Source organism: Malania oleifera, chromosome 9 (genome assembly GCF_029873635.1).
Source record: "Malania oleifera isolate guangnan ecotype guangnan chromosome 9, ASM2987363v1, whole genome shotgun sequence".
NCBI lineage: Eukaryota > Viridiplantae > Streptophyta > Magnoliopsida > Santalales > Ximeniaceae > Malania > Malania oleifera.
Window position 1 is genome coordinate 27,167,125 of NC_080425.1, and position 12,026 is coordinate 27,179,150.

The 12,026-nt window shown below is 35.4% G+C and overlaps 1 protein-coding gene across 1 annotated transcript in view; it reads right to left on the reverse strand.

Annotated features, from left to right (window-relative positions):
- Window positions 1-2,903: 2,903 nt before the first annotated feature.
- Window positions 2,904-12,026, reverse strand: part of LOC131163989 (LL-diaminopimelate aminotransferase, chloroplastic) — a 41,010-nt gene continuing 31,887 nt past the window's right edge. Inside the window, exons 9-10 of the mRNA XM_058120856.1 lie at window positions 3,773-3,979; window positions 2,904-3,546 (exon numbers count right to left, since the gene is read on the reverse strand). Of these exons, the coding sequence (XP_057976839.1) occupies window positions 3,253-3,546; window positions 3,773-3,979 (501 nt within the window). The 3' untranslated portion in view covers window positions 2,904-3,252. The remainder of the gene's footprint in view (window positions 3,547-3,772; window positions 3,980-12,026) is intronic.

Below are 12,026 nucleotides of genomic sequence, written 5' to 3' on the forward strand. Positions count from 1 at the left end.
GGTTTGGGGGTGGTCAGAACATACATCACTTTGAGACTTGCAAGAAGAAAGTGCATCTTTTTTCTGCCAGCGCCTGAAATTTCTTCCATCGAGTCATTCAAATTTGACAAAATCCGCAACGAATTCCCTCAAGGTTGAAGAACCAGCCATTTTGCAAAATAAAGTTTTAAGATTATAAGAATAAAAGTAGAGAATGCTGCAATGCTGAAAATGCTTCAAGGCACGTTACAATGTCATTTTCCTTAAAACGTTAGTTGCCCCCACCAGATTGGTGTGTATTGAGTCAGCAAATACGTTTCCAAGATACAATGAAGTCCAGAATATAATCTGATATCAGTTTGCATTATACACAAATAAAAACTGATCACAAACGCCCTTAGAGTAATCTAAATAAATTTTGTGGAATTCTATCTCTGTAGAAAATAGAATCCAAATTTGAAAAAGATATAATTTGTGGAAGTCTTTTGTAAGAAAAAGAAGGAGAGAACGATGAATTTTATGTGTCTTTTATGGAGTTAATCCTATCTTTATATAGACAAAATTATATCTTTTCCGAAAGGTTACATCTGTTCAAATCGCGAAGCAGATTCGACTTGGTCGCAGTTGGCATCGACTTGGTCGAGCCCCTAGTCAAGACTCTCGAGATTTCATATTCAATCAATGGTACCGTCGACCAGGTCGCACCACTTGGTCATGTCACTTGATCTTATAAAATATAAGATTAATTATTAACCATTCGATCATGATCAACGGTCACGATCTCACAAAGTGCATAGTGCTAAGTGCTTGTGCGCCAACTAAATGCATCACTAGCGCCCTACAGTCCACGCCGCATGCGCAAGTGTGTGTGTGTGTGTGTGTGTGTTCTTAACCAACTTTAAGAGATTATTTCACCTTATCATTTATTAATGACCTTTCCTTTTTCACTTTTTTCAATGTGAGACAAACCCACATAATATTAAATGATTTAGAAAATTCATACTTTGAAAACCCCATAAAAGCATATATTTTAGAAAATATTTCAACATGTAATACATCGTTTTACACAATGAAAAAAGCTCGTAGGAGTCTCAATGCTAACTAGAAGCCCCTGTCAACATAATCAACGGCCTTTCTAAGATCAACTTTCATAGAGAACCTTGGAGGAGCATTATTCTATTGTGGTTGTGCACTAATTCATCAACCAAGAGGATATTGACCAGTATTTTTCTTGCTTCAATAAATACATCTTGATTATTAATTAGAAACGAAGACATGTTTGCAATCTATTAGCCAAAATTTTCATCCAAATTCTTGCAACAAGTACAATCAGTCGGCTTGAAACCAGAGACAAAGGAAGGATTTCTGACTATTGGAAAAAGAGTACGGGTATTCACACGCTTTGGGAGCTTAGAATCTCTGAAAGAAAACTCAGTAGCTACGCGAAAATCCTGATCAACAATTCTCCAACGCAGTTTGAAAATTTTGACATTATATGTATAGATCGGAGGCAGGGGTCTTGTCAATTGAAAAGGAGAATATCCTATGTTGAATTCATTTTCATGCATAGGTTTGCTGAGAGACTCTATCAAAATCAGACTGCAAAATCTCACAAGTCTCTTCATATAATCAAGATGATTACAGCGTTCCTGATTAGCTTAGCCCAATAAATCTCGATCCTTAGCACGAGCTAACGACAGCCATGCACCACCTGTGTCCGCGTTCTCGAAGGCACCCCTCTCTTTCAAGAGGATTCGCGGCATGTCAAGCCCTGGTAAGGTTCTTCGCTTTGCATCAAATTAAACCACATGCTCCACCACTTGTGCGGGCCCCCGTCAATTCCTTTAAGTTCCATTCTTGCGAACGTACTCCAAGGCGGGATACTTAACTTGTTAGCTACAGCACTGCCCGAATCGATACACACAGCGCCTAGTATCCATCGTTTACGGCTAGGACTACTGGGGTATCTAATCCCATTTGCTCCCCTAGCTTTCGTCTCTCAGTGTCAATGTCGGCCCAACATGTCAAACTTCATTCTTAATACTATGAGGATTGTCAAGCTTATCACCATCCTATCATACAAAAAAACTAGTAAATTTGTCTTCCTGAGACTAGACATCGAGGGCAAAAACACTTGGCGTATTGGAACCCTAATTTAAGCCACCAAATTCTACATTTCTGATTCAAAATAGAACTGAGAAGCTCAGACAGATCCTCTGTTTGTCTTTTTTGCTTCAGATACATGTTGTGATTCATTGCTACTATAATTAAAGGTGGTTAAAAACATAGGAGTGCTAGAATTAGGGATTTTAGCATGCCAAACTCTCAACCGATGGGAGAAAATCAGAATGCATAGGAGCAGAGCTGAGTCTTTAATTGAATAAAGCACAAGGCAATGGTCACATATTCTTAAAGGAATTCAACACATGAAGCCATTTAGTGATGCACGAATTATTGTCACTGCACTGCCACAAAACCAAAGTAAAAAAATATAAATAAATCGAGAGAATAGGAAGAAGCCCGTAAATGTACTCGATAAATAGTGACATTCATTGGAGATTTATTTAGAGAAGGCCAAAAAATCCCTCGTCTTTGAAAAGTTGGGGCAACCTGTGTAATGTGTACCACCTTTGAAAGCAGAGCATGTCACTTTCTATTCATGATCGCTAAGCTTGGCTGTTTGATGGAACCCGACTCTGCATTAATGCCGTATATCACTGTAATGGACTCAAATTATGAATTTGTTCTCAAGTATAGATCCTCAGAGGCTAGGATTTATCTACCAGAGAAAAATGGAAACATTTCTAGTAGATACGTTATTGTTCACTATTTTTAATTATAATTTATGCAATCATCAATTTAATTCTACAACAAATTTAATCATTCATGAATATGGGAATAAAACCAGCAAAGGACAATGGGGCTTTCCAAATTTCCAATGATAGGAATTATTTTGGATAAAGACAAAACTACAGGTGCAGAATCCTGGAGGTCATTTTTCTATCAGCTAATCTTTCTTTCTTCACACCCTCTCTGTCCTGGCCATCCTAATCTATAATTTTACAGTAAGGCTACATTTTATGAAAAGAAATCAATAAGAACAGAGACGAGCTGAAGCACGCGGGAAAGGAACTGTCACTCTGTTTATCCACCTCCATCAAATTGAAATCAAGCTTTGCCCATGCTATTGCATGGATCTGTAGCCAGTATAAATAAAATACAAAACCTGCTCTTGCCAGACAATTATAGGGAAAAGGCTTTCCATACTACCCTTCATTTGTATAGCTGCTTGAATCTTTTGCAGGCTTCTAAAACATTGCCTCTGTGACCAAAGGCACTAACCCTAATAAAACCTTCACCACCAGGTCCAAAACCACTACCAGGTGTTGTAACCACATGGGTCTTCTCAAGAATCTCACTGAATACGTCCCAGGAACTTTGGCCAGGGAAGTGGACCCACACATATGGAGCATTCCTTCCTCCATACACCTTGAAACCAAGCGAATTGAATGTCTCCACTATTATATTAGTATTTTCTTTGTAGAAACTGACCACTTCATGCATAGCCTGCAAGAAGCAAATCTTAAATATAAATCCAGATAAGCTGTACAAACCACCTCAGGCATAACACTATGCTCAGCCTGAAGCTGACAAAATTGGGAAAATAGACAAATTGAGAAATACTAGAAAATTCAAGAGGACTTGAAAACAGTCCTCGAGATTATTCCGAGTTTCATTTCTTCAACATTTTGGCAACCAAATTAATAAAAAAAACCAAGACAATTTGACAAACCTTCTTGCCCTCTGGTGAAAGGCAAGCCAGACCACCAGCTTGGGCAATGTTGGAGGCACCATTGAAGCAAGTACACACAATACGATTGAAGTCTCTGGCGACAGGGTATCCATCAGAATACTTAAGCTCCTTCGGAACAACAGTCCAACCTAGACGAACTCCCGTGAAGCCAGCATATTTAGAAAATGATGATGTCTCAATTGCAAGCTGCAGAACCCACCACATTTCAAACACACACATATATATATATACTAACTAGACAGTTGGTGACGACAATAAATAAATGTAACATGCAAATACGCTCATGCCAGTCATGTCGGACCAAAACTTCCATTTGTGTAGGCACAATTGTCCTATCATGCAGAATAGAGGGATCCTAACCTTTGGCTGTCTTGCACAAAGAAGCTTCTCTCATGGCTCAAACCTGTAGTTTCGACAGCCTAAATTTTAACCTATGCACTAAGATGATCCAAGCATGCGTCTAATAAAAGTGTCACTTGGAAAAACAAACACATCATTTTGCAATGCAACATAGATGCTTAAAGGATCCATTAGTAGTTTCAGCCAATGCATGTCCCATGAGCAGGCTCTTGCAGAATTGGATCTGGTGACTCATAAAAATCATGAAAATGAGGGGTAGGTAACAAAGCATTATAAATCCAAAGAAAATAAATATATAATCATTGCCTCTCTTTCTCCATGCACGACAAGCCATAAATCCTTGAAATTATTATAAACAAAAGATGGAATCATTCACAACAAGAACAAACAACGAAAACAACTTAGCCAGGTCTAGAAACTTAAGGGACATAATAATAATAATAATAATAATAATAATAATAATAATAATAATAATAATAAAATAAGATAAATAAAAAGATACAACAATCCCAATTTGATTGTCCACTGGAGAAGATCATTTTTTTTATGGAGCTGTATTAAATGCTTTGGCAATTGGTACCCAACGTTTCAAAATTTATTTTTCCTACACTCTCATCCAATTGTTTTGGCAGTAAATAGATTTCGATCTCTAAAATATTTTATGACAAGAATTACAGCACGGGACAGTAAAAAGTTGAGCAATGCTATACTGTCAAACTGGATAGCAATATCAGGATGTTGTAGCAATGCTATACTGCCAAACTGGATAGCAATATCAGGATGTTGACACGTACACTCAAGTGGGTACTCATCAACATCGTGAATAGTTCGACTATAAAGCCCATCTATCCAGTCTAGTAAAGAAGTATTTTCCAAGTGCAAAAGGTGGCTAATGTTTGTGCAGCAGAAGCATAAATAGTAAATAATTGCACAGAAATAAATAAATAATGAAGATAACAGAAAGAAAATGCAAATTGCAAGAAATAATAGAAGAAAAATTATCCGAGGAAAGTATGATAGTATTTGGAAGATCATTGATAAATGTGGTTGGCAACTCCACATGCTACTTCATGAGGCAATATATTTTCTTAATCTAAAGTGCATGTCCAAAAAAACAATTTGATTACACGCTAGCCCATTAATTATGCGTGTCTAAAAATAAATTTTGATTACATGCTAGCTCATTAATTATTCATTAATCTCTATTACTTTTTTAAGGTAGGTTTTCAATATGGTGAGAATTTAATTAGGACATGGCAGTAAAAGTTTCTTTATACCACATAATTGAAGGAATGTAACAGGATGTTTAGGCAAGGATCATATTGATCAACAATTTCATAAAAATCAAGGGTTATTTGATATAAAAAATGGCTACTTAAGAGGAAGAAAAAAAAAGTACAACGAGAACCAACCACCCTATTTTATTATGATGCACAATTTGCCTTTGTGCCTTTGTGATAATCTTTTCAATTTTTAGAGTTTTTTTTTTTTTCATTAGTGTTAGGGCTTGATATATGTTGTTGCCCCACAACCTAACTAAGCTTTTGAGCAGCTATGTAGCATGGTATCCGAGCCATGGTTTCTAGGAGATCATGGATTCTATTCTTGTTGCCCACATTTATCATGTTGTGTTTAAAAAATTATTAAATTTCCTCGAATGAGTGTTATTTATCCTTTGTTTTATCTCTCCACATGCTGTCGGGCTGCACGTGCAGTGGAGTGCTAAGGCTTGATATACATTGTTAGCCCACAACCTAACAGCTTAAACTTTTAGATAAAGTGGTAATCTAACAACTAACATAGAGAGGGAACTTGTTTATTCTTTCTTCAATAAATATACAACTTTATAGTGGAGGAGTTATGGAGACAAGTGCAAGGAGCTTCGAAGGCTTGCAATATGAGCCTTTCTCCTTGCATACTTGCCTTACATATGTGAATGAAATTGGAGCACCTTAGACCATGTCCACTTCTAAAAAGGGAACTAGTTGGGACCATTGTTGTCAACACGTTCCGAAGACTCACCTCTACCAGGGTTAATCTTCAAACCACCTCAACACAAATGGCAAACTCAAATTGAGAAATTGGTATTTGGGGAATGAGATATGGGTTAAAATTTTCAATGAATCGCCACTAACCTACTTTGTCCTGGGTAAGGTTTGAATACCTATTTAATTACTACTAATTAATTTAGTCAACTAGCCATCCCTAGGGCCCAAACAACCAATAGTTGAAATTCTACCAACCAAAGTCTAACTTTGGGAGTACATTTATGCTAAGGGAAGGTATTAGCACCCCCTACATACCCGTTCTACAAATCGTACCTAATAAGCTTCATAAGATCACCAATCCATCATTATTGTCCTTTATTTTAATTACATTACCTTGCCATTAGATATTGTTCCACCTTGCATTCCCATAGTGCTCCAATTTAGAATGCAAAGCTTCCCTAATCTCAAGAAAATGATAGGGAGTTATATTGCATCCCCCTATGGCATCCATCGTCGGATTCTTTAATTAAGATGTTCCTCAAATCTCCATTTACCCAATACATTCAAGATCAAGATAAGAGTTAAAAATTTGTTTCACCAAAGGTTCAATCGCACCACGTGCATAATGGCATCACATATCATTGAGGTCATATCACACAATTCAAGCTAGCATGAACATTTCTAATCAAACCAAATAGGAGTGCTTTTTCATATAAGTTAACGGTATTTAAGCCCAACTTTAACATCTTATACTCATGAATGGAAAAATTCATGCAATACGAACACCGAATTGCCCTCAAAGCTCACTGTTTCTCATGTTGCCACCCTTCATACTCAAATTAAGACACAAATTAGGTCCAAATGCTTCAAAAATTTAAAAACTACACTGGATAATGCTCAGAAAATTTTTGGTATTTTATGGGAATTTTTCAAATTTTTTTTGGATTTTTTAACAATTTATAAAGACCAAAAAAAAGAGAAAATACAAGAAAAAACAATAAAATATCTAATTAAAAATTAAAAACCCTAAAGAAAACCTAGATCTTAGAAATAATTCCCCTCATAGTTTAATGCAACAAACTAAGTTGAACCCTAAAAGAGAACCAATGTTTTAATTAAATAACTTCAAATTAAAGGAAACAAATAATATTTCAACATATTAATAAAAAGGGCTCTGCAGTAAAATAAAATAAAATAAAAACCATCTTTTTTTTTTTTGCAATTAAAAACAAATTTTTTTATTTTTAAAACATGAAACAAAATTTAAAAAAAAAACTAAATAATTTTTAAAAAGGGGTCACCATTCGACCAGTCCAAATGAGCTGGTTGACCGGTTCACTAAACTCTAAACACGCATGGCACGCATAAGTCTATTGTTCATTGCCTTCTTCATGAACTAAGGTTTCCGTCGGAGCACCAGTTCGCTACAATTTCAATTTTGGTCTTCTCCGAACATTCTGCGGCCATTGAAATCATTTACTAGCCCCTTGCCTGCTGCCCACTGCTATACTGACGTTCGGATTCGTCTCTGTGCGCCAGCTACCAAAGACTTCTCTGAGTACAATGTCACTTTTTTCATTCAGAGAGTTGCTATCTGCCATGGCTTCTAGCGCCCCCTGCCAGTGGTCTCTACCATAGATTTGTCATCATTTAGATGTTCTAGTCACCAGGAGGACAACAAAACTTGAGAAACTATCTTCTCACCCTCTTATTCTTCTTCTCCTTCCTCTTCTCTTACTCCTCTTTCTTTCAGACTCTTTTTCTTATTCTTCTGATCATAGGCTGCCTCCAGTGTTGTTACTGTGGCTCTCCACTGCCAGCTACAAATATATGCAACCCTTTCTCAACTTTTTTCTTCTTTCATGATTCTCCATGGATATTGAAGGATGGTATCAAACATGTATTCACATGGAAATCCAAGCTTCAACATTAAGGGAGTTTGTATGCATCAATAGGGGTCTCATCCTTAAACCAACATGGAGAAAATCAAGCAAATCCAGTATGACCATGGGACAAAGAATTTGACACAATGAAATTGCAATTGTGGCACCCAAACAAAAAAGTTGTAATTTAGACCTCACTATCATATGAAAAAACCTGACTTTAGCCAAAACAAGGACTGTTTCACAGCTTTCAATCCAATCCATGGGAAAAATTTGAGCTTTAACAAACATAAGAGTAAAAAATTTCAACTTTCACACTCTCAATGCAAATATTCATGCATGCATCATATTTATGCATTGATTCTAAACATTTTTCTAGTGAATAACCAAAGTGGTACCTTGAGTTTTCTTTCAAAGCTAGTACTCAAGGGTACGTGCTTCCTTTCTCTCTCTTTCCTTCATGTTGAGTGTGTATTCTCTCTTAAGAGCCTCAATGTATGACCTATGAATGACTCAATGTGTCTTCATTGCTCCTTGAGCCTTAAACGTATGCTCCTTGTTCCTTGCCCTCTCCTTTGAGTTCAACATGTGTCTCCTCTTTTGTGCTCAACGTATCCTCCCTTCTTTAGCTGGCAAATAATCAAAGAGGTACCTTGAGTTCTCTTTCAAAGCTAGGACTCAAGGATACATGCTTCCTTCTCTCTTTTTCCTTCTTGTTGAGCATGTATTCTCTTTTGAAAGCCTCCATTGTGTGACCTTTGAATGACTCAATGTTTCTTTGCTCCTAGAACCTCCTCTTTGCCTTGAACGTATGCTCCTTGCCCTCTCCATTGAGTTCACCGCATGTCTCCTCTTTTGTGCTCAAAATATCCTGCCTTCTTGTGCTCCACCTCCCCTTTGGGCAAGAGCTATAGCTTTCTTCTTATAGAGAAGTCAAGTGAGCTCGTCCTAGCCTCAGATTTCCGAAAATGCCTTTTTAGAACAAGGAAACCCCTTCCTTGTCCTAAATGAGCTTTTGGCAACAAGAATTAGCTCTTCCAAGGATAGAAGCTTATACTCATCTAGGATAACTTCTAAATCAACCCAATTAAAGCTCAATTAAAGAATCAAATTTGAATGACATCAAGAATGGTCTAGGCCAGGAGGAGAGAGACTTCAATTAACCTCTCCTATTCTCCAATTAATTTCAATTTGGACAAAATTAGGTGTCTACAATAATTTCAATTCCAAGACTGTTACAGAATTATATCTCAGAGGTTCTCTAATTCACAATGTTACAATGTTAGACCACTTGCAAATGACAAAATAGGTTTTTAAATCCTTTTCTTCCATTTTTTTTTTTTCCACTCTTGTCCCTTTATTGAAGCTTAGAAACTCAATTTTAAGTTGATTTATTTCAGTCAGTAATTTTTCATTAAAAAAATCATTTTTGAGTTTATTTTCTTTGACATTTAGTTTGCAAATCTTTACTAACTAGGATTCAAATAAACTCAACTTTTTCTCTCATTAAATTACATATGTTCATATTCTAAGTTCTTTCATTTTTTTTTTTCTGTGTTTTTCTTACACCTAATTTGAATATAAAAATGTGCTCCATTGCTATGGATTTTGTTCTTGTTTAACATATGAATATTCTTTTTTTATTTTTTTGGATAAAAAAATCTCTATTAAAGACTAAAAGCGTACAAAAGATGGCATTCTCTATTTTATATTTCTTTATATTCATGATTTCTTATATTAGTCATTAAACTTCTATTATAATCTATGTAGTGAAAAGTAGTAAATGCACGTTTCTTCTCGCCAATAGCAACCAAAAAAAATCAAGATGACATTTAATACTTGTAATATATATATATCAGCCTATCCAAGATCAACTATTAAAGCTCTGTGCTGAAATCCATGATCAATTTATTCATTAGAGACCTCTTTGGAAAAATCCTGATTTCTTTATCAAGTTGCCTTTCCAGCTCAATGAGGATGTAAATCCAACAAAAGCCTCTCATCCGGGTATGACACCCTCAGATCTGAAAATGGCACGAGACGAATGTAAGCAGTTGCTTAAGCAAGGCCTTATTGAGCCCACAGACTCTCCTTGGGCATGTCAAGCCTTCTATGTGGAAAAACATTCAGAAAAGGTCAGGGGAAAAAAGAGATTGGTGATTGATTATAAGCCCCTAAATGCCTTCATTAAGGATGATAAGTTTCCAATTCCAAAGCACAGAACTTTATTCGTTCATCTTGCAGAAGCTTTTCGAAATTTGACCGGACTTCTTTGTAGACCGTGTGATAATGCTTATTGATTAAAATTTACTAAAAATCATTTTAAAAAGCACTGGTATATAGGATATTGGGATGACCAAAACATGCGAGTTTTTATGTTTCTTAACAAGTTTGTTAACGCAAAAAATGAATTCACAGTTACTAGTTACACAACATCTACAACGGCTGCAATTGTTACACTGCAATCATGGACTCACTGTAAATTTAAAACCAGGGTGGGACAAATGTAAAGAAGGCATAAACCATCCAAGGAATAAGGCCCAATGCTCCCCAATAACACCAAACAGACTATTCCAAATACTCTAGGAGAAGGAACAAATGCAAACAACTCTCCCCACTCTAATAGCATAGAACACACATCGGGAGAGTACTTTATTTGATCTTGTTCTCTAAAGCAAGTCATTAGTATTCATCCTATATAGAATCACAAGCCACATAAAAGCCCTTATCATTAAGGCAACCTAAGGGGCCGTGGTATCACTATCAAAAATTAGAGAAACAAAAACCAAAAAACCAGAAACAGAAACTAAAAACTAGAAATCAGCAACCTGTTTGGTTAGCATTTATAAAACTGATACAAATTAAAATTTTAATTTTAAAAGGCTAATTTTCATCTTTAAATCAAAATATTATAAAAATAAATGATTAAAACAACAAACTTACAAATAATACACATTAAAAAAAGTAATTAATAAAAATAAAATTTATTATAATTATTTTACTTAATTGTTCTACTTTCAAAGTTTACTATACAATAAAAATTTTATTAGACATGACAATTGAAAGATGGTAAAAGTATTTGGTAATTGGCTTTATTATTATTTCTTAAAATTATGTATATTTTTATTTTAATTATATTTAAATATATGTGATTTTTTAATTTTGATTTTAATTTAAAAGTGTATAAAATGAATAATTTAATCTAAAATTACAATTTCTGGATTTTAAAATTTCCGGCAACAGGTTGTCAAAACAACTGAAAACCATAAAATCTGGTTTTTAGTTTTTTGGCAAACAGCTAAAAACCAACAATAGAAACAGAAAACTGACAACAAAAACAAACACATTTTTATAATCTGTTTTTTCACTATAGAGAAACAAAAACAAGAAATGGGAAACAACAACGATACCAAAGAGGCCCTAAGTTTTCCAAATAAAAAATGCTAAGTAATAGAAATACATTAGGAGCATCAATCAAATGATTGAACAAAGACAAAAGAAAATTTCCACAAGCAGCCAAGGCTCAAATACTGCCACACCTTCCAAAAAAACATAGGGAAAAAAAACTAAAACTAAAACATACAACAAAAGAATCAAGCCATCAGCCTCTCACTCATTCAAATTCTTATCAGAATAAAGACACCATGACCCCACATTCCCTTATGTAAGAAAGAAATCATAAAATTTAAGCATTATGTAGAGTAGACAGAATAATAATTAACAGGGGGGAGAGGGGGAGCTCAAAACAAAGGTGCATCTTCCTAGAAACAAGCCCTCTCCCCATTCCCAATTTTTTTATTATGCACATTAAGGAGAAAACAAGCTAATAGATCTAAGAACCAAATTTCCAAGGGCCCCCATAGGTGACTTTTCCTCCATCCAAAGCACCCAACCATTTCTATAGAAACTCATACTCACTATGAATGACCTTATGCCAAAGGGAGTTAGGCACTCAAGGAAATAGCAATAATCATTTCCCTCCAAGGAAATGTTTTTGGACAC